The 23,472-nt window shown below is 35.0% G+C and overlaps 1 protein-coding gene across 1 annotated transcript in view; it reads right to left on the reverse strand.

The window, feature by feature from the left end:
• Positions 1 to 23,472, reverse strand: part of LOC131065708 (protein PECTIC ARABINOGALACTAN SYNTHESIS-RELATED) — a 140,826-nt gene that overhangs the window by 7,976 nt on the left and 109,378 nt on the right. The window contains exon 5 of the mRNA XM_058000302.2: positions 9,405 to 9,493. Coding sequence (XP_057856285.1) covers positions 9,405 to 9,493 — 89 coding nt within the window. The remainder of the gene's footprint in view (positions 1 to 9,404; positions 9,494 to 23,472) is intronic.

Consider the following 23,472-nt stretch of genomic DNA (forward strand, 5'->3'; position numbering starts at 1 on the left):
CTCATTTGATGCACCAAAACGTGTTCTTCAATTTCTTTAAATCTGGACTGTTTATCTCTGTATCTATCAGTATGCACTGGATTCAAGGATGTCTTCTCAAGTTTCTAAGAGATCATATCTTCCTATTTATTGGATATTCTATGCTCATCTCTCAGACAGATAGCTACCCATATTAAATACATCCTTTCATTCATCAAGTAGTTCTCTGTGTACCGATTACTAAGTTTAGTAATCTTCAACTGCACGAAGAGATTTGGTATCCTTCCTCGAGCCACACAAGCAGCCTGCAACGCGGTTGCCATTAATGCATTCTCCATCATCTTTTGACTTGCCTTGAAAAGATCGACAACTACCTCATTAAACTCATCTTCATCCTCGACTTCGACATATCAGCCACCAGGAAGACACATCTTCAAAATCATCGTCCAAGTCGCTCAGTCAATGTTGGTCAGCTTCCATGTGGACCTCTGAGTCTATCGGCATGCAAACATGGCATCAAAAACTTCATACATGTCTTCAGGTCAATCATAGTCAACCATTTGCGTGGACAGTTCATCTATCGAGCTGCATACGTGGCATCAAAAACCCTTCATTTGATCAAAGCTGCCCTATGGTCAATCTGCCATATGGTCTGATCAACCATCGGCAATCAATCTCTACATAAATGCATTTGCGGGATGGCAGGAAGCCATAATTCTCTCTACTCCTTATTGCCCTGCAGTGTCATCTTCCTTATGTTTAATTCGGTGCAAGATAGCGGGAATTACCTCTTCCTTCACCTTGTGTTACCCCACAAGATCATCATTCACCCATTTTACATGGTGCGGAATAGCGAGATACATTGTTCTCTTTGTTCTCACTTACCCTATGCGACCATCGCATTTCGCAATTCCATGCTACGAGATGGCGGGGGACACCATTTCCCCTTTGACTTTTCTGTCCCGCACTGGTTTCACTTTGGCCTTCTTACCCTTGCAAGATGGCAGGAGATGCCACATGCCTTGCTTCTGTGTTACCCCGCACATTGCTTTTCTTTCAGTCTTCCCTTGCGCGGGATAGCAAGTGCGACCTCTTACTTCGTTCTTTGTTTTTGTTAAAGATATAGCCTCATTCAGATTGAAGTAAGCGGTGAACATTGAACGGAGGGTCATGACTCTACGTGGCATAAGCCACGTAGAAGTCATGCCCCTACGTGGACATGACTCTTCATCCCTTTATTTATGCAAAGGCATCGACACTTGCTGCGGAAGGAAACCAATAACTGTGGCAATTTCACGAACCAGCAAGCTATCGATGTTATCATAGAAGGTTAATAAATAGAGTTATATATGTACATCGAAGGTAAACATATTCATTGCAGTGATCTCATTAAAAGTCTATCCTTACTACATATTATCAAACTATTGTCTTCTCTATCTCTGATCTAGATTCCTTAACATGGTATCAGAGCCAAGTTGGTAGAGAAATAATAAAAATAGTGACACCTCTTTTCTAAAAATTCAGACTTGCATTCAGAATCAAAGGAAAAAAAATCATGGTGAACTGTGTTAGAGTGGAGGATAGACTCAAAGGCGCATCCAACTTTGTCTCATGCAGAATTCAAATAACAACAATTTTTCAAGAACTCGAATTAGATGCATACATAGAAGAAGATACTAAGATGCCCGAAGACGAGTCAGAGAAAACAACCTGGAAAAGACACAACAACAAGGCTAAGAAAATCATAATTGATGCTGCTAAAGATCACATTCTCCCAACCATCTCAAAACTAACTACAGCTTATGATATGTTCAAGACCATTCAAAACTCATATGAAATAAATAATGCAAGCAGATTGCTCACTTTAAAACAGCAATTAATGCATATCTACATGAACAAAGGAGAAACAATCACATCCTATTTCATGAGGATTTCAAAGTTGAAAGACCAATTGTCAACTATTGGAAATAATGTAGATGATATGGAGCTATCTCTAATAGCACTTCAGGGATTACCATCCAGTTGGGAATCCTTTATTCAAGGCATTAGTGCTCGTCCACACTACCAAAATTCGATCAACTCAAGAATGATTGCACTCAAGAAGAATCTCAACTAATCACAAGAGGATTGGGTCCAAACAAAGAGGGAGAAATTCAAGCACTACATGCTAACACAAGCAACAAAGGGAAGAAAGGGAAGTTCAAACGGAAGAGAGGAAATAATCACAAAAGCAGAGACTTCTCCAAGATTCAATGCTACAAGTGTGATAAATTTGGACACACTCACAGGTTCTGCCCAGAAAGAAAGAAAGCTCAAGCAACCATAGCTGAAGTCAAGGAAGTAGAGAATCCTCTATTTTTCTTAGCCTTATCAAGTGAACTAAACTCAAACAAACATATGTGGATAATCGACAGTGGAGCATCACGACAGACAACCGGATTTAGAGATCAATTCGAAATCTTTGAAGGCCACTCAACTGAAGAAGTTACAATAGGAGACAATTCTACCTATCCAATGAAAGGAATTGGGACCTGCTCAATTCAATTAAGAACGGGAGTTACATTACAATTGAAAGATGTTCTTTTTGTACCAGGTATCAAAAGGAATTTGGTCTCTATTTCAGGACTAGTTGATCAAGGATATCGTGTCACCTTCCATGAAGATAAAGTTCTACTCTGGCCTAAAAATTTTAACATAAAGAATGCTATTCCTATAGGATCTAGAGATGGTAGTTTATACAAATTATGTAATACTCAAAAACAAGCACTAAATCATGAAGTATCAAACTCTAATGAAATTTGGCATAGAAGATTAGGACATCTTCGATTTAGTGCCCTACCTTCTATAGGAAAAATTACCACAGGATTCCCAATCTAAAATCTGATCATGTTGGAACTTGTAAAGGATGTGCTCTAGGGAAGAACTCAAAAGGGTCCTTTCCCTCAAGTGAACACAAATCAAAAGTTGTACTAGAACTTGTCCACACTGATTTGTGTCGTCCAATGTCATTACCATCACTAGGGGGATTCTTGTATTACGTGATATTTGTTGATGATTACTCTAGGAAAACTTGGATCTATTTCATAAAACTCAAAGAATCAAATGAAGCGTTATTGAAATTTAAAGAATTTAAAGCCTTAGTGGAAAATCAAACTAGGAAGAAAATAAAGATTGGAAATTTTAAAGAATTCTGCATTTCTGTTGGGATTAAGAGGGAGTGTACCTTATAATCCTCAACAGAATGGAGTCACAGAAAGAAAAAACAAAACCATCATCGAAGCCGCTAAAGCCATGATGCATGATCAAAATCTACATATCTCATTTTGGGCTGAAGCCTCAAATACAGCTGTGTACATTCAAAACGGATGCCCTCATTCAATCCTAGAGAATATAACACTTGAAGAAGCCTTTACAGGAAATAAACCAGATTTAAGCCATCTAAGAATCTTTGGTTGCCACGTGTATATTCACGTTCCTAAAGAAAAGAGAACCAAACTAGAACCCTCCGGGAAGCAAGGCATATTTGTTGGCTACAGTGAAACCACTAAAAGATACAGAGTCTATATTCCAGGACGAAGATCTATTGAAATCAGTAGAGATGTCAAATTTGAAGAAGATGCTGCTTATAAACTCTCTCTAAGTGCAGAAGATGATCTAACCACAGAATCAGATGAAAATCTTACAGTTGAGAATCAGAGGGAGAATAGCATAGAAAATCATGAACTTCAATCACCTAATTTCGAGAATGCTGAAAATCCTAACAACGAGAAAAGACCACTATGGGCAAGAAAGATGATTGAAGAAAATAATGTGGAACCCGATGAAATCTTCAAAGAAAATAAGAAAACAAGAAGTCAATCATGCTATGTTGCACTCATGACCGAACTTACAAAATCTAAACCATCAAATGTTGAAGAGGCCTTAACATGTCAAGCTTGGAAAGATGCAATGATTGAGGAATACCAATCTATCTTAAAAAATGATGTCTGGGACATTGTACCTAGACCAAAAGACAAATCAGTTGTCTCATCAAAGTGGTTATTCAAAATCAAATATGCACCAGATGGTAGTATTGAAAAACACAAAGCCAGATTCGTTGCCAGGGGGTTCTCTCAAAAGGCTGGAATTGATTACGAAGAGACATTTGCTCCAGTTGCCCGATATACTTCTATAAGAACCATCATTGCCATTGCAGCTTCCAAAGGGTGGAAGATACACCAAATGGACGTAAAGACCGCATTTTTGAATGGTGTTATTGAGGAAGAAGTATATATAGAACAACCTGAAGGCTTTGCTACACATGACAGAAATCTCTGTGTGTAGACTAAAAAAAGCTCTCTACGGCCTTAAGCAAGCTCCCAGGGCATGGTACGGAAGGATAGATAGTTATCTCTCCAAACTAGGATATTCCAAAAATGAAGCAGATTCTAACATATACTTCAAAATATCGGATGGTGACATGTTAATACTTGTTCTCTATGTTGATAACTTGTTGATAACAGGAGAAGACCACCTTATTGCAAAATGCAAACAAGATCTTGTGGCTGAATTTGATATGAAGGATCTAGGTCTACTACACTACTTTCTGGGCCTAGAAGTATGGCAAAAAGAGAATTATATTTTCCTAAATCAAGGAAAATACACCACTGATATCCTGACCACATTTGGTATGATAGACTGTAAACCTCTATCCATTCCAATGGAAACAAATCTTCATAAGCTCAAAAGTGAAGCAGTAGATTCAGAACCTACAGATCCTACATACTATGGACAAATTATTGGATCTCTTATGTACCTGGTAAACACTCGCCCTGATATTTGTTACGCTACCAATGTGTTAAGTCATTTCATGTGTGAACCTAAGAAGATTCACCTAATGGCTGCTAAGCATATTCTGAGATACTTGCGTGGCACTATTGGACTTGGTCTGAAGTATAAAAATGTTGAGATACAACTCCAAGGGTATTCTGATTCCGACTGGGCAGGAAGTTCCATTGATCGTAAAAGTACAACGGGGTGTTGTTTTAGTCTTGGATCAACTATGATATCCTGGTTTAGCAGAAAACAATCAGCAGTTGCTCAGAGTTCCACTAAAGCCGAATATATGGCTGCCTCCATGGGAGCACGTGAGGCAGTATGGTTAAGGAAATTGCTAGTTGGACTATTTGGGAAGCCCCTAAACCCCACTGTGATTCACTGTGATAATCAAAGCTGCATCAAACTTTCTGTAAATCTAGTTTTTCATAATCGATCCAAGCATATAGAAATCCCATACCATTACATAAGAGATATGGTAGACAGAGATGTTATCAAATTGACCTACATCGGCACTGAAGAGCAAAGTGTCGACATATTCACCAAACCTCTTGCAAAGTTGAAAGTGGAGTACTTTAGAGGTAAACTTGGTATGACTAAATTGTAATGGAAATTTCTGATATTAATCTTAATCATATGTAATTTGATATATTCATGAATATCTTGGATGCAATATTGCATGTATGTGTTATGTCATGAAAGGTGATGATCTTTCATGTGATGTAAGTGTAAGATTGCGATTGTAAGGTGACATCTTTCACAATAGCCTGATCTGTTATCAAGATTGACTACATTAATTTGCTGTCCCGGAATGTGCTGGAAATCTTGATACTAAATTTGCTATGATGAGTTATTGAATTGTTATCATTAAATGGTTGTTCCGAAATATGTTGGAAATTATGATAACAATCATATCATGATTGACTACATTAATTTGTTGTTCCGGAATGTGCCGGATATTATGATACTAAAATTATTTCACCTGTGATAATGACAATGTTACAATTGTCACTAGAATCAAGATTGTAATCTAATAAGACTTCAAGTAGTTGTCCCAGAGTGTTGGATATCAGATAATCCATATCTCTCTGAGATATGAAGTATTTCACTAGTAAGTGTTACTGCGTGAATGATCATGTAAAATGAATGTGTATATCTAGAATGTTGAAATTCAATCCTCTTTTGCTAAGAGGGAGTGTTAAAGATATAGCCTCATTCAGATTGAAGTAAGCGGTGAACATTGAACGGAGGGTCATATCCCCGTAGGGTCATGACTCTACGTGGCATAAGCCACGTAGAAGTCATGCCCCTACGTGGACATGACTCTTCATCCCTTTATTTATGCAAAGGCATCGACTCTTGCCGCGGAAGGAAACCAATAACTGTGGCAATTTCACGAACCAGCAAGTTGTCGATGTTATCATAGAAAGTTAATAAATAGAGTTATATATGTACATCGGAGGTAAACATATTCATTGCAGTAATCTCATTAAAAGTCTATCCTTACTACATATTATCAGACTATTGTCTTCTCTATCTCTGATCTAGATTCCTTAACAGTTTCCCCGTGTGACCTTTTTCACTTTGGCTTTCTATGGTGCGGGATGGCGGGGCCCCTCTATCCTCTTAAGTATTCTTACCCCGCACGACCATCACTTCACCCTTTTCAACGCCGCAGGGTAGTGGGGGATGCCATTTGCTTCGCTTGAATGTTATCTCGCAGGGTCTTCTTTCCTCCATCCTTCATGTCGCGGGGTAGCGGGGGACGCCATTTGCCTTACCTTTTTGAGTCGCCCTGCAAGGTCTTTTAACGTTTGTCAACTTGCTGCAGGGTGGCAGGATAACTTCACTCCTCTCCATTTTTGTTACCCTGAGTGGTAATCACTCTTCCAACCATTATGTTGCGGGAGAGAAAACCTGTCACGTTATTGACATCCCTTGTTGCATAAGTGACATGATTAGACCATCGTGTTATTGACATCTCAATCACCTTCTGCAGTTCTGTAGATTGAGATAAAATGCATGTTATGCACACCACTTGTTACATTTGTGTAACCAACACGACGAGTTATACACAACTGCGACTGACACTCCCCATAACTACATGCGACTAACTTGGCGTGTTATACACAATTGCAGCTTTACTTTTTCTGATTCAAACCAGTTTGCACAATGCCTTTACCACTTCATTGGCCTTTGTCTTCTTCGTCCAAAAACCTGTCCCAATAGCACATCACATGCTTGCCTTCTATATCTTCATGTGGGACTAACACAGTGTGTTATATCATGCTGCACCAATACTGTATCCAGTACTGCAACTGTCGACATCAATCATCTTTGCATGCCTTTGCATCTCACTGCATCTCCATCCAGTGGGTGTCCTGTATGTCTTTCTGCACAATCTTTGTCAGGTTAAACTTGCTCTACAATTCACTATCCCTCATCTCATCTGCAACCTGCAACATGACCTTGTTGATATCAATGGCAATACAGTGGTCTCTTCTGCAACTTCATCAAATCAGCTCTGCACACACACATGTTGACATCAATGACAACTTCAATGCCAACTAATCAAAATGACAAAATGCTAATCATGGAGAGGCCACCGTCATCATACTCAGGCATCCAAATTATCTCTCTTGTACTCCAATAACTTATCATCAACGTCACTCTCTGTTTTAATCAAGTATCTGCTCCTGTGGGATCTTAACCAATCCACCTTCACATCCTCATCACTATTTATTTGTCTTGACTCCTCCAAATCAATATCTCATCATGGTGTCGAAGTCTCTTAGTATTCAATTATCTTGCAACCCTAGAGATAGAACATATTATGTACTACAGCCAGCTTCTCAGCTATTCGAGATGAAACATGATAGTGTGAATAATGTTGTAAGTGGCAAATACCTCTCATTAGAAAGGAAACTACTAACCTAAGAAAGAATGTGAATGACAAACATCATATGGCCATGTTGCTGCCACCATCCCATGGGATCATTCTAGGCAAGGATATGTATATCCTCTCTAGCCAACTACAAGATGTCAATGAGAAGTAGAATTGTGAGTTTTACCTACTTGTTCCAAAGTATAGATGCTTCATATCTTGTGAACATTTTGTCCATGCCTTCATGAACCCCTTCTTCTCCTCGTCATTGATAAGACTCGCCACATACCTTTTCAGTTTAATTGCTTAGTCTTCCATGTAACAAGGTGTCCATCTCATCCCACCTATGCTGAACATTGGGTCAAAGACATTGGTATAGAAAGACTATGGCGGTTCCTTGTTATTAATAACAACTTCCATCTTGCCACGCATATTATCAAAAGTCAAGTTAATATCTCCAAGTTTAATTACTATTCAATTAGCCATGCTCACAAAGGTTTCATAATGTATCATTGTGTATGACGAATGCCTATTCAATGTACCGTATGAATATTTAAATTTCCTTATATTTTAAGATTTTCCATTTTTTAATAGCCATCCCCAAAAAAATGGCCTTAAACAAACTTGCCCCAGAACGTGTCCCCTCATCCCCTGCCATCCTTAATCCAGAAACTTGGGGGAGCATAGGTATCAAATGATTTCTACTTTTGGAAAAGAGGATAAATAAAAAATATGGAAATGGATCTATAGCTCGTACCATATTCTTCAGATTCAGAACTAACAAAATTCTTCAGAAACAGAACTAACTCTCATCCTGTGACCACCAATCTTGCTTCCTAGGAAGATATCTATACACTAGACATGATTAGAATTATGAGCTTCTTAGCTTGAATGCAGTTATGACTGCAACAAAAACCTGCACAACCAAAGCGAGGGCATAAGATTTTGAGATGGTTTTCAGATCACATTAAGATTGATAAAAAAAATCAATTCATTCAGCCAATTTTATTTATTGAGATGATCAGGCTAAGTGGTTAAAAGAAATCTACTTCAGGATACTGCCTGGATTTGAAGGAATTTTCTTCGTAATCAAAAAGAATATTTTACAGTTGTACTTGACTAGATAGAAGTTGCAAACAGAATAGTTGTAGCTACAACACATTAAGTAGTGTGGATAAGGAGAGCACCACTGCTCTTTTGTACAAGTGTAACCAAATTAACAAGGGATTGTGTTCCATGCAAAGACGGAATTACATAATACAAAGGTTAAGATATTTATATAGTTCAACTGAAAATCAACTAACAGATATTACCATCAAATTTTCAAATATTCAAAAAGAAAAATTGTGAGTTTCAGGGATATACTTGGTAATATGGTATAGTAGCCATTGAAATGTCTATTTAAGGAGAAGGTTTCAGATGTTAATGACGATATACCTAAAAAGATTTAGAATATTTAGTAATACTATACTGAAGTCTCAATATTCAAGGTATTTCATGCCTAGCTATAAAGGTCAAATTAGGCTAATTAATATAGACATAATTTTTCAAGTTACAGTAGTTGAATTCTAAAAGTTATCGCCACTAAATATTTTATTGACAATGTACAACAGTAGCCTTCCCCAAGATTTCATTTATTAATATTTATATAACCATCGCTAAGCCATAAGCATGATCGTTTCCAAAAAACACAATTGCAATAAATGTACTTCAAACAAAAACTCACGTTTGATCCTTCCAAATCTGATCTTGCTTTAAAATAGGTAGAATCAATGTCACATTCATTATTTTGGCAACTGCCACTGCATTGCATATCTGCAAAAATTCAAGCATCACACAAATGATCAAGAATATATTAATCAGCCCATAATCATATATTAGTCTGCTCTATTATAAATTTTATTAATGAATTTTGTTAATAGTTCAGCCAATATCAAATGTTTGTTGAGATTGATATTCTTGAAAAGGGCTGAGCTGATCAAATTCATCTAGCCATTAAGCATCTCTCATCATTTTCAATTATGGATATGAAAAAATCACTCTACAGCTTACAAGGTGAATTGATCCACCGAATGTTGTTAAGGATATTAAGGTTTTGTCATGTCCCTTTTTACAAAATTAATTAAGAGAAACCCAAAAGCCAACTCCTTTGTTCCCGTTGGAGAAGGGGAATAAATTTAGGGAAATAATATTGAAGTAACATTTTAAGTTTGTCCAATTGAAATATTTTAATTATTGTAAAAAGGGACAGCTTAAACATTAAAATAAAGTCAGACATCTAAATGGGGCACGTAAAGCCTTTTGTAACCCCTAAGGATATCAAGATCTAATTTTGGATCATGAGGAGTTGGGCGCCCAACTGGGTGAGGGAAACATATAAAAGCAATAGAAAGCAAGAAAAGAGCATCCAATTTTCATATTATGAAATACTCTTTCCAGAGCATTTGGTGTGACCCAATCCAAAAATGAAAAGGTTGAAAGGGATCCAAGGACAAAAAACCCTTGAGATTTCTGATGGAGTTTGGGGACAAAAACACTTGGGTTCTAGCATGGCGATTCCAACTGAGCAATTACATTTGGTCTTTCGAAATTCAGCTTCAATCCAACATTTCAGCATTTCCAATATTCAGTTTGCATTGCTCAACATTTTGTAATGCATCTTTCTTTTACAGTTGGCCAGCTTCAATATTTACTAGTGTTGTTATTCATGAATAATATTATTGATATCATCACCTGTTCCATTGTAACCCTGTTGACAATCCCATATTGCTTTGTTCATATGTGAATTCCTTACTAATTTGCTTCCTTGATTGGCCTGCTGCCAGGGAGTTAAATTTATTTTGCATACAAAATTTTATAATTGTGCAAACCTCGCTGCCAGTTCAATAATAAGTTTATTGCTTCGGCATTTTTCAACAATAAACTCTTTGCCTAACTGTGCAGGCTATGCCACCGGTTTAAAATATTTTAATTGAGAAGTCTCTGAAATATTTTAGTTTGATTTCTAACAGTTGAGCTGTACTCCGCCAGCAGTGTATAGGTTCAATCTTGGAAATTTTGATTTGAAATCTTCAATTTGAGCAATGTATAGGACCAATTTTTAAGAAACCAAAAGTAAGAGGCAGAATAGGAATATCAAAATTTCTATTATTTAAACTAAAATGACCAGCAACATCTCCTAAATTAATAATTAATGAGCAAATTAATAATAAACAAAATAACTAAATTTAAAATACAAAATAGCTTCAAAATTATACTCAGCTGGTACCCCAATAAAATAAACAGCAACGAATAATAAATATCATTTTACCAATAATTTACCAACAAGAAACAATAATCAGAAATTACTTACCAAATTATTTATGATATAAATAAATAAACAAATAAACCATGATCCAAATAAAAAAATCAGAACATATATAAAATGACCAGCAATTTGAATTGAATGGAATTCTATTAAACTGCAGAACTGGATCCCACTGTCCAGTATTTGTCCCCTCACAGCATGCAGCCTATAACAATTATTAATAACAAACCTTCATTGAATACTAATTTAATTGCCAAGCAGATCACAACCAGTAGGAAACAATGAGCTATTTAATTCAAGTGATTGCCATATGAGATCACAATAATATTATGTGTTGTGCAGTTAACTCCAAGCTGGATTGCCCTTAATTTTATACTTTTTTTTCTAACAAGGAGACCAACTGAATTAGAGTGGCTACAGCAAATAATTTATGGTGCATGATACAAGTTTTAAATCCTTAAAAATATCTATATTTCATGGTCTTTTCAAATTATTGAGTCTTGGCCGACTCCAAGACCATGTCAAAAATTAGCTTTCCAAGTCCAAGTCTTGTAACTATGGTTTGGAAGTCCTTAATGGAAGATAAGGTTCAGTTGCAGCAAGATTGGAAGGGGTGAATGAGGACCTGTAACTCTTCATTAGAATGTGTAACACCATCAAGCACTACAACACAACTTTTAGAAGATGATTATAGCGGCATGGATTGAAGAAGCTTCTCAAAAAGTAATTAGCTCTCGTTAGACCACACAATCCTCCAAATAATGGTTTTATGAAACTTTGGATCATATAACCAATATGCCTTTGACTCCTCATTGTAGCCCAAGAAATGTCTCTAGATTTTATGCCGTACATTGTTTCTCTTCCAATCAAGAATACAAACTAATGCATCACATCCAAAACTCCTCAGATGGGGGAAAAATAGGCTTTCAACTAAAATGCTTCTTCTAGGTGTAACACATCTCAAACAACCTAGTTAAGCATCCAGTGCAAAATGTTGACTATAGAACTAAATGACTAAACCAAGGATTGGTAGCCTGGACCTTTCACATATAGCATACATCTAGCCATCTCTTCAACAATTCAATTCTTCCACTCAAATATCCCAATTTTTTGGGGTGAATATGGAAAGTCCATTCACTTTTAAATTCAATGAGCCTAACACTTTGTTTATAAGGTCAGTCTTTTAAAAATTTAAAATTCTCATACTTAGTTCGATGTTTATAATAATATAATTTTGTGTCACATAGTTCACTGAATTTCATACATGAAATTCGAATTTGGGCGAACTTCAAACATTTCAATAAAATTCGTTGAAATTCGACTTAATGTTCGTACGGAAACGCGGATGAGTTTTTTATCAAAAACAGTTTTCAGGGTTTTGAAACATAGTTTTTAATGGTTTTCGACTATTTGTTTTATGAAATGCTGCTCGACTTCACTATAAACTCATAGGAATGAGTCTGATTGCTAAAAAGTTGTGGCAACCAGTCGTTTGAGGGAGGCATGAAAGAAGCTGAGCCGCATTTCTGCCATGCCGTGCGACTCTATTCCTTTCCACCATGTCATGTAACTTCATTCTTTCTACAGGACTCCATTCCTTTCGGCTATCTGCAGTCATCAAAAGCAGCACTTTATATTTTCTGCATGTGACTCCAAGGCTTTATGCAGTCATTTTCTCCAACGCTGTGTTCAAGTGGCCGCCATTTTAATGTTTAATTCTCTATTTGTCCTATTTGGTTGTGTTTTAGGTTTTTGTTGGGATCGTTTTCTTTTCATATACGTATTATAATGTTATGGTTTATTTTATGCTTACTTTATGTTTAATATTAAAAACATATTACCCGTTCATGGGTTCTCTAGTGTTCATACTTTGTGTGAGGTAAATGGGCCTAAGGAGGAAGTGTGGTCTAAACTAGAGCGAGGGTGGATTAAAATCAACTTTGATGGGGCTTCTAGGGGTAAACCAAGTGTCTCCGGGGCGGGATGCATTGCTCGTGATGCAGACGGGTTGATTCTTTTCAAGGGTGCGAAAAGACTACAAGAGGGGACTAACGATAAAGTTGAGGTGTAGGCCACTCTATTAGCAATCGAATTGGCTGTTAATATGAAGGCTTTGAAAGTGCATTTGGAAGGAGACTCCAAGGTAGTAGTGGATGCAATTATGAAAGGAGAAACCTCAAACTGGAGGCTAAACAAATTCGTAGCTTTGATTTGATCAAAATTAATTAGTTTCCAAGATTTCCGTATATCTCACATTAGAAGAGGCGGGAATGCTTTAGCAGATTGTTTATCCAATGTGGCATGCGAACTCGACAAATGGGTGACGAGGTGGTGGAGTCGAGATGATGACTCTATACAATGGAAAGTTTAAACGGTTGTACTGGATAGTACAAACGATCAAGATGAAGTGTGGGAGTTGAGTGTGTTTTTTCTCTGCCCGAGTGTCGAGGTCGTCTCGGCTGATATTGGCAATTAATGCCAAGTATCTCTACAACGGTGGCGGAAGCTGTGATATTCGCATTAATAGATGTAATGGAAATGAAATTTCATTCAATGCGGCTAGTGAATGCCTTTCTTGGTCTAAGGAAGCGGTTTTTGACAGTGAGAGGTGGTTTTGTGGTTGGTGGGTGCAATGGAGGCCAATTTTACATTGAGAACCTCCAAAATGATGCTTGCATTCCTGGGGCTGAATCTGGAGAGACGATTGAAACATATATATATAGAGAAGTAATCTAAACTGCAATCTAACTTTAAAATACTTACTTAACATGATCACAACTTTTATCTAATAAAAAGGATACGATTGCCATGCGAAAGTATGTCCTTAGGCGGCAGTGAAGCTCGCCTTCTTGGAACCCATCTTGGTTCCAAGCCCTCCAGGAAGTCGAAGGTGAATTCGACTCCTATCTTGAATGTAATTTCTTACATCCAAGCCCTTCAGGAAATCAAAGGTTAATTCGACTCCTGTCTTGAATGTAATTTCTTACATCCAAGCCCTCCAAGAAATCGAAGGTTAATTCGACTCCTGTCTTGAATGTAATTTCTTACATCCAAGCCCTCCAGAAAATCGAAGGTTAATTCGATTCCTGTCTTGGGTGTAACCTCTTACACCCAAGCCATCCAAGGAAGACCCTATGTCAATTCCTTGCCTTGGATGATGCATCCCATCATCCAAGTCCTCAGAGGAAACCGGCCAGATCCGTCTCTTCTTGGATGAACTTAGTCAACCAAGCCATATATATGCATATAGATATTCAGTATATACTGCCCTAGGGATTATCATAATCCCTCCTTTAGACTAAGGGAGTTTCCTCCCTATAGCCTCCATCATGTGATAACATTCATAATATATTTTTGCCTTTATTACTATTTTCCTATTCCATATTCCATATTCTATATTCCATATGTACATATTCCTGACTTAACATGTTTTTTCTACATATATTCCTTAAAAATGTCCATTAACCCATATTCACATATATTCCTACTAAGCATTGACATATATTCGTTAGCGTATATTAGTACAAGTTCACTAACCTACACTTTATACTTATTCCTTAATACCTAAAATCCATTCATTGATGTGTTCATTAAAGCATTTATTATCATGAATACATTAATTACATTTATTACCTACCTTTATTACCTATTGATTAGAGTAATCATTTGTTAATGCATTTATTATAATATTCATTATTTACATCCATTCATTACTTATATTATAATATTACTTATTTAGCTCCATTAAAATATACAATAATTAACATTACCTAAACCCTACCTATATGCAATGCTATATGTATGTATTACATATTAATTAACTACACCCTTTCGTACTTGGTAATATTTTACCCCTTACCTGTTTGCCTGCAGCAAAAGTTTTGTCCACTGAAAATCTGCACCGCTCTACCTCCCGTCCTCCTCTCCTAACCCCTTGCTGCTGCTCCCTTATATATCCCGTGAAGGGTTGTACCCCTCCACGGGTCCCCTTCCGCATAAAGGGGTGCGGAAGTAACTAGGCTAGTCTAATATAACTAGGGGTCATCGGGCTTGTTAGGATTTAAGTGTTACGTCATGCTTTTTAGTAATATTTAATATATTAAATATTACATATTATTTCATTTTAAATATATTAAATATTAAATAATATTTCATTTAAATATATTAAATATTAAATAATATTTCATTTAAATATATTAAATATTACATATCATTTCATTTTAAATATATTAAATGTTAAGTATCATTTCATTTAAATATATTAATTATTAAATAACATTTCCTTTATTAAAATAAATTAAGTATATTTCCTCTATTTAATATATTTCTTGTTTTATCGTATTAATCATAATCTTATTTAGTTGATTTATATCCTTACATTATTAAATAACTTTACATGAGGTGATGACGTAGGGGTTATTACAGTCCCTCCGTCTCAATTTTGCTTGTCCTCAAGCATCTTTAGGTCGGCCTCTTTTATTTGTGGGGGTGGCGGTAAGGAGTGGTGATGACAGGTTTTGCTCCTTCTTCTAATTCAATGGAATGTTCAAATCCCCTTTTTGTGGGTAAACCCAGGGGAATGTCTTTGAAGACTTTTATTTTTATTTTTATGTCTCCTAAGGATGGGTTGTGTATCATTAGGAATGATTTGACCTTCGGTTGGAGATTCATCCAAGATCATTCATTGGGCGACCCACTCTCCTCGATTATGCCTAAGAATTTCTTCCATTTTATTACACGATACTGTCTTTGGAGAGACATCAGGAATTTCTTTTAATGTTAGCCTCCAAATCTGGCCCTTTTATAGGGTCTTTCCTCATCCCGGATTTCTTCTATGTTATTTAACTGTCCTCTTTTACATTCATGGCCTTTCCCCCATGGGGCCTTGCATTTGAAACATAACCCTTTCTCCATGAGTTCCTCTCTCTCCTTACATTGGTGATTCAAACTCCAAGGTTTTTTGCACAAGCGGCAAGGTTTCTCTCTGCGGTCATTTTGGTGTCCTTCATTCCTATATGGTGTTATGGTTGAGGTAGTTTTGGGAGCACTAAATTCAACCATTCTAGTTTTCTTGATGGCTTCTCCTAAGTTCTGTGGTTCTAGGGGTTTCACAAAATTCTTAATAGAGTCTTTTAAGCCTTCTAAGAACATGTAGGTGAGCCTCTTCTGGGATAGGTCGGGAACCATTACTGACAAGTTTTGGAATTGGTCTATATAGTCCTCAATGGTTCCTAATTGTTTGAGGTGTGTTAACTCTTGGATGTACCATTCAGAATCCTTCTAGTTGAATCGGCTAATGAGCTTTTGGGTGAATTCAATGTAGGTGGCGACATTTTTGTGTCCTAGGGTAAGGAGACCGTTGTGCCACCAATTATGGGCGGTTCCGGTTAAATGTAGTATGGCAAATTTAATAGCATCTCCTTTCGTCATGGGGCTGTATGAAAGATAGGTGTCTAGTTTTTGTACCCAAGCTTGGGCGACATCCTTTCCTGTCCCATCAAAGCATGGTAGGGACATTTTGTTGACTTTAGCTTTAAGGTCATTACCCATAGGTTTTCTCCTTCTACATTCACTAGTTTTGGATTCATAGAAGTCCCTGAAGGATACCACTCTCTGAACTTCTGGCTCTAATCTAGCATAAATTTGGGCAATTTCTTCCACTCCAAGTGTGGCTGGTTCCTCTTCCTCCCTTACATGTTCCTCTCTAGGTAGAAATTCAGGAATTGTTTGTCTAGAACTCTGAGGAGATCGTTCGTTATCATCGTGATTAGAGTGTACCTCTCTTCTATGGTTTTGCATATCTCTATTGTGGCTGTTTGTACTTTGGAGGATTAGTTGGCTCATTCTTTCGAATTTCTCATTGGTCTGTTCCATGAAAGTCTGAAGTTGTTTGGCCAATTGGTCGGCCATTGCTTTTGCTCCTTTCTTTCTCTGATACGTGATCATAAACTAAGAACCCTTCCCACAGGTTGGCAGGATTATGCTCTGATACCACTGTAATGTCCCTACTAGTTAGAGACCATTAACCTGCAAAATAGATTGTTAGAATACAACAAACATATATATATATAAAAGTAATCTAAATTGCAATCTAACTTTAAAATACTTACTTAACATAATCACAACTTTTATCTAATAAAAAGGATATGATTGCCATGCGAAAGTATGTCTTTAGGCGACCGTGAAGCTCGCCTTCTTGGAACCCATCTTGGTTCCAAGCCCTCCAGGAAGTCGAAGGTGAATTCGACTCCTATCTTGAATGTAATTTCTTACATCTAAGCCCTCCAGGAAATCAAAGGTTAATTCGACTCCTGTCTTGAATGTAATTTCTTACATCCAAGCCCTCCAGGAAATCGAAAGTTAATTCGACTCCTGTCTTGAATGTAATTTCTTACATCCAAGCCCTCTAAGAAATCGAAGGTTAATTCGATTCCTGTCTTGGGTGTAACCTCTTACACCCAGGCCATCCAAGGAAGACCCTATGTCAATTCCTTGCCTTGGATGATGCATCCCATCATCCAAGTCCTCAGAGAAGACCGGCCAGATCCGTCTCTTCTTGGATGAACTTAGTCAACCAAGCCATATATATGCATATAGATATTCAGTATATACTACCCTAGGGATTATCATAATCCCTCCTTTAGACTAAGGGAGTTTCCTCCCTGTAGCCTCCATCATGTGATAACATTCATAATATATTTTTGCCTTTATTACTATTTTCCTATTCCATATTCCATATTCTATATTAATATATTCCTAAAAAATGTCCATTAACCCATATTCACATATATTCCTACTAAGCATTGACATATATTCGTTAGGGTATATTAGTACAAGTTCACTAACCTACACTTTATACTTATTCCTTAACACCTAAAATCCATTCATTGATGTGTTCAGTAAAGCATTTATTATCATGAATACATTAATTACATTTATTACCTATTGATTAGAGTAATCATTTGTTAATGCATTTATTATAATATTCATTATTTACATCCATTCATTACTTATATTATAATATTACTTATTTACCTCCATTAAAATATACAATAATTAACATTACCTATACCCTACCTATATTCAATGCTATATGTATGTATTACATATTAATTAACTACACCCTTTCGTACTTGGTAATATTTTACCCCTTACCTGTTTGCCTGCAGCAGAAGTTTTGTCCACTGAAAATCTGCACCGCTCTACCTCCCGTCCTCCTCTCCTAACCCCTTGCTGCTGCTCCCTTATATATCCCATGAAGGGTTGTACCCCTCCACGGGTCCCCTTCCGCATAAAGGGGTGCGGAAGTAACTAGGCTAGTCTAATATAACTAGGGGTCATCGAGCTTGTTAGGATTTAAGTGTTACGTCATGCTTTTTAGTAATATTTAATATATTAAATATTACATATTATTTCATTTTAAATATATTAAATATTAAATAATATTTCATTTAAATATATTAAATATTACATATCATTTCATTTTAAATATATTAAATGTTAAGTATCATTTCATTTAAATATATTAATTATTAAATAACATTTCCTTTATTAAAATAAATTAAGTATATTTCCTCTATTTAATATATTTCTTGTTTTATCGTATTAATCATAATCTTATTTAGTTGATTTATATCCTTACATTATTAAATAACTTTACATCAGGTGATGATGTAGGGGTTATTACATAGAAGGAGAGGGAGAGATAAATACAAAGAGGAGAAAAGGATAGAGGTATTTATTTAATTAGCTCATGTTTTTCATATCATATGACTCTTCAAAAGGAGAAACTATCTTCCTACAATGGTTTGATGGAGGAGAAATGTATCTAGGTGACAATAGTTTGCATGAAATTGCTGGTCATAGGAATGATTATTACTGTCACAGTGAGACATTGACCAACAACAACTAAATGCACTTTGTAGACATAGATGATTAAGGGAGTTTCAGTTGTCTCATGCCTATCAATTGTAGATCTTGAATACCTTAGATATAATAAATTAATTCAAAATAATCATATTAATTTATTTATTAACAAATATTCATCACTAGTTATATGAAATAATAAAATTAACTACATGGTCGATCCTTCTTTCCTACAAACTATCATGTTGAATTCAAGGTCAAATATGATAATATTTTTTCTTTTGAGTATGCCCTTACTTGTTCTTTAAAATGTAAGTAATAATGGATTGAATAAATAGTAAAATTTATATAAAATAACCTATAAATTATAAGAAATGGCTTACCAAAATAACCTATAACTGATAAAGATTTTATTATTCCTTGACCATTTCATACCTTTATTTACCAAAAATTGTGTTGAATTAAATTCCCTATTAGGAGATGGATGGAGTGAATCCCACTAGCAATTGACTTTATTTTTACTCTACAAGATGATCGATGGAGTTTTGGTTTATGCATTCTCAAGGCTGCATCTATTACGAAATAAAATAATTAACATAGGGAAAAAAATCTACTCCATATTGGATTTACATTGAAATGTAGAATATACTTGTATTTATACTCATTATTGTACACTATAAATTTGGATCCAAAATAGTGTAGAGCCAAGTTTAATATTTGTTGTACAACATAAACTTAAATTAAATTATGTTTGATCATTTGAAAAAATAATTCTATTAAAAATAATTAAAAATAAAACAATCTATATTTAAAAAATTAAAATTAAATATTTAACTTTTATATAAATAAATAACAAATAAAATCAAACATAAAAAAATAAATCTATTAAAAAAGATAAACTGTCGATACAATTTACTGATTTATAATTCAACTTATATATAAATAATGATATTATATTAGATAATATTTAAATAAAAAAATATATAAAAATAACATAATATATATTATATAATATTATTTGTATTTTGTATAATATAATATTCAATATTAAAATAAGTTTATAAATATATTAAAATATTATAAATATTAATATATGATATATGATATATTGTTGATATAATATTATATAATAAAATAGAATCTCTATAGAATGTATATATTTAAATTAATTATTATTTAAATATTAAGATATAACAACTATTAAATAAATAACAAAAAAATAAAAATTAAAAATCATGAAACCGTAGGGAATAGGGAAATAAAAAGGACTAACAAAATTAAATATGTGAACGCAGAGGGGAAAAATAAATAAATAATGGTTGTGCGCACAAATGAAATGCTTTTTCAAACCAAAAAAACCATGAAAAAATGAAAAAGCAATAAGTCCGTAAATATTGGTGACGAAGTAAACGAATGGAAAGTGATGTGGACCAACAAAAAAAATTTCAAAAAAAAACCATAAAATATAGTGGTCAGAAATTACTTGATCGTCTTGCATGTTTATCTATTGTCCTGCATCGTAAATTTGGAACATAAGCTTGTCCATCTCAGATGAAAGAAACACCTTCGGTGCAGTAATGTTTCTACTTTATTTTGTTCTTTTCAAAAGATAAAACTATTATAAATTTTGTGTAATATTAAAAATATTTTGTTAAATATATTTGATAAATGTGTCTATCTTATTACAATGATATCAAATTTATTTAGCAATTTTAAATGACTTTGATAATTTACGTATACATTACTTATATGTAAAAAATAAATAACTTTATATTAGGTGAATTTAATGTCAAATTTTTTCCAAATTTTTATCCTTGCCGAACTTCATTCGAATTTTATGATTGCCAAACTCAAATTCAAGTTCGAACCTTGTGACTCGGATAATTCTCCTACTTAGTTCAATGTTTATGCCAAAGAAGCAATGGCCTGCCAAAAATCGCGATTATGCCCGATTAATCATGAACCTTGGAGCTGGCCGATTTATTCCCTAAAAAACTCTCGATTCACAAAAAAATCGCTGACCAATGGTTGACCCAATTTTCAATGATTTTTGTATTTAAATTGTGTTAAAACCATTTTAAAACCCCCCAAAAATGGCAAAAAAAGGTGAAAACAATAATTGTAAAAACTTGCAAAACCCTAGAAAAACTTGTGAAATTATTGAGTTGCTTAGAAATATGGCTGATCTAAGACGGAATCAAAGTCGATGTGGAATCAACATTGAAACAATTTGTTATTTTGTCCCTTAGTTTTCTTTCTGAGCTTTATAAATCCCTAAATAAAGGAGTGGGAGAAGCAATGGCGGTCATCAATCAAATTTGAAAGGGCCTCAATCATCCTGAGATAGTGTCGAAGCAGTTGGCAAATCTGCTCTAAATTGCGGTTTCGATATGACTAAGCTCTCTGCACACCTCACCCCATGGATTCTGTTGCGAACAAGTATATAGTTAACATTGTACGTTGGCTTTAAAATTAATACTATTATGCACTATTATAGATGACACTTAGACGGGGAAGGAGCAAACCCCTATGGTTTATAATTAATACCAGAGAAGTAATAGTCGCCAAAAATCGCGATTGAACGCAATTAATTGTGAGTCGGGTAAGGGCACAATTTTTTCCCCAAAAAATTGTGGAAAAATCAGTCAACAATTTTCCACAATTTTTTTACATTCAAATCGCAATTAAATTGTGGGTATAATCGGCTGCAAAAATCGAGAAATATCAGCAACCCTAAAATTGGCACGAAACCCACAAAAAACACTCAAAACAGTGAAACAACCCTAAAATTAGAGGGTTTTCTAGCGACGCGATAGGCAGAAATTCCAAGTATTCATCTTTATCAATGTTGTTTCTTTGTTGCATTTTTCTATGATTTAGTTATTCAGCTGAAGGACCCCTTGTTTTTCTATTTTGTGCCCTGTTATTTTTCTATGGTTATTTTTCAGTTGGCCAACAAATACCCAAATGTTCTTCTTGCCAAAAAACACGATAACATTCCAAGTGTTTATATTAAAGCCTAATATGGGCTAGACATTATGAACATTTTTAGTTGAAAATGGAGATTGGTTTTGACAACTTATGTGATTCTTTTTGATGTTTGTACATGATAATATTCATAGCAGAACTCATAAGTTTGTAATATTAGATATTATTTTACTTGCCATCTCCCTTTTGTCGTCTACTTTTGATCATTTTTTACTTTTTTTTGCATCCAAAAACTCTAAAATGCCTCTAAAATTTTGCCCTATACAAAGATCATTTTGCTCTCTTCACTCTCTCTTTTCAAATTTTCTCTAATTATTTTTTTCAGGGGCATAGCCCCCAAACCCCCACTTCCGACCCATGAGGAAAGGGAACATTTCCTTACATCTCTTCTATCGTTGGGCTTTTTCTCACATCTAAAACCTTGTGCAACTTATCATTGCTGCTTCTCAAACCCATTAAGGTCTCCACTCCCAAACCCCCACTTAGTTGGATCTCGTACCCGTACCCGTACTAGCAACTTAGCTATTTTATAATACTTTTGTTGATTAACAGATTGACATCACTTAATCAATAAATGTAACCTCAAACTAGATATTATGCCATCTCTTAAAATCATCTATTCTAGTCTGCAGATGTTCATAACATAAAAGGCATGCATAGAGAAAAACCACAAACTTTGTACTTGGTTTATAGGTTGACTTTATAAAGTCACAAACTATATTATAGTTGACATTTTGACAACTATCACTATCTAGTTATTACTTATGTTCTTGTGGTATGTTTTGTGCAATGTAATCAGCGATATGAATATAAACTACAAAAAAATATTTTCTACAATTCATAGGTTGAGTTCTCTCTTGTATTTGCTCTAAATGTCTCTATGCTAAGGAAATGCCCTTAAATATATAAAAAATGTAGTTTTTGATTGTTTTTTCTACAATTTTTACATTTTTTTATAAATCCAATTTTTTCTCGATTTTTTTGAAATATCTTATACTTTTGGTTTGCTGATTTTTTCCCCAAAAGATTAATGCTGCTATGGTTTATGCTTACATAATTTGGTAAATCGGTGGAGTGTAACTGAGATACTATCAAGAACGCACCAATTGAGCACCCTATTCTTCTCATCAGACAAAAACGTTCCTGAAAATAACTAGGCAACAATGGAAGACAAACCCAACTGGAATCATGCTTGATAAGTTGTTGATAACTTGATAGGATTAAAAGTTGGTTTCCTAGATTTCAGGAGTAGACCTACTTAATTCATGGACCTAGATAAAAATGGCTTCCTTTAAATCTAAGCCTAAAACAAATGTCAAGCAATGTTTAGGCATCATTAGTATATCTATAGCATTTGATGGTTTCCATCGCTCACATACACAAGACCTAAAGTCTTTGGGATATGCCTAAGCCATCTGAAAAACACGAAAAATGGAGATTGAACGAGGTCACCCTAGTGAAAGCATGAGACAAAAGAATCTGATTCAAAAATCAAAATAGAAGCAACTGCATAAAAAATTTGAAACCCTAGAGGAGAATTCTGGCATGAATTCTAAGGCGCGCATTTCGAGGTTTGGAAGGAACCCAGAAATTAAAATTTTCTGCAAACTTAAAACCTGAAATTTTACCTGAA

Source organism: Cryptomeria japonica, chromosome 7 (genome assembly GCF_030272615.1).
Source record: "Cryptomeria japonica chromosome 7, Sugi_1.0, whole genome shotgun sequence".
In the NCBI taxonomy this organism is placed as follows: Eukaryota; Viridiplantae; Streptophyta; class Pinopsida; order Cupressales; family Cupressaceae; genus Cryptomeria; species Cryptomeria japonica.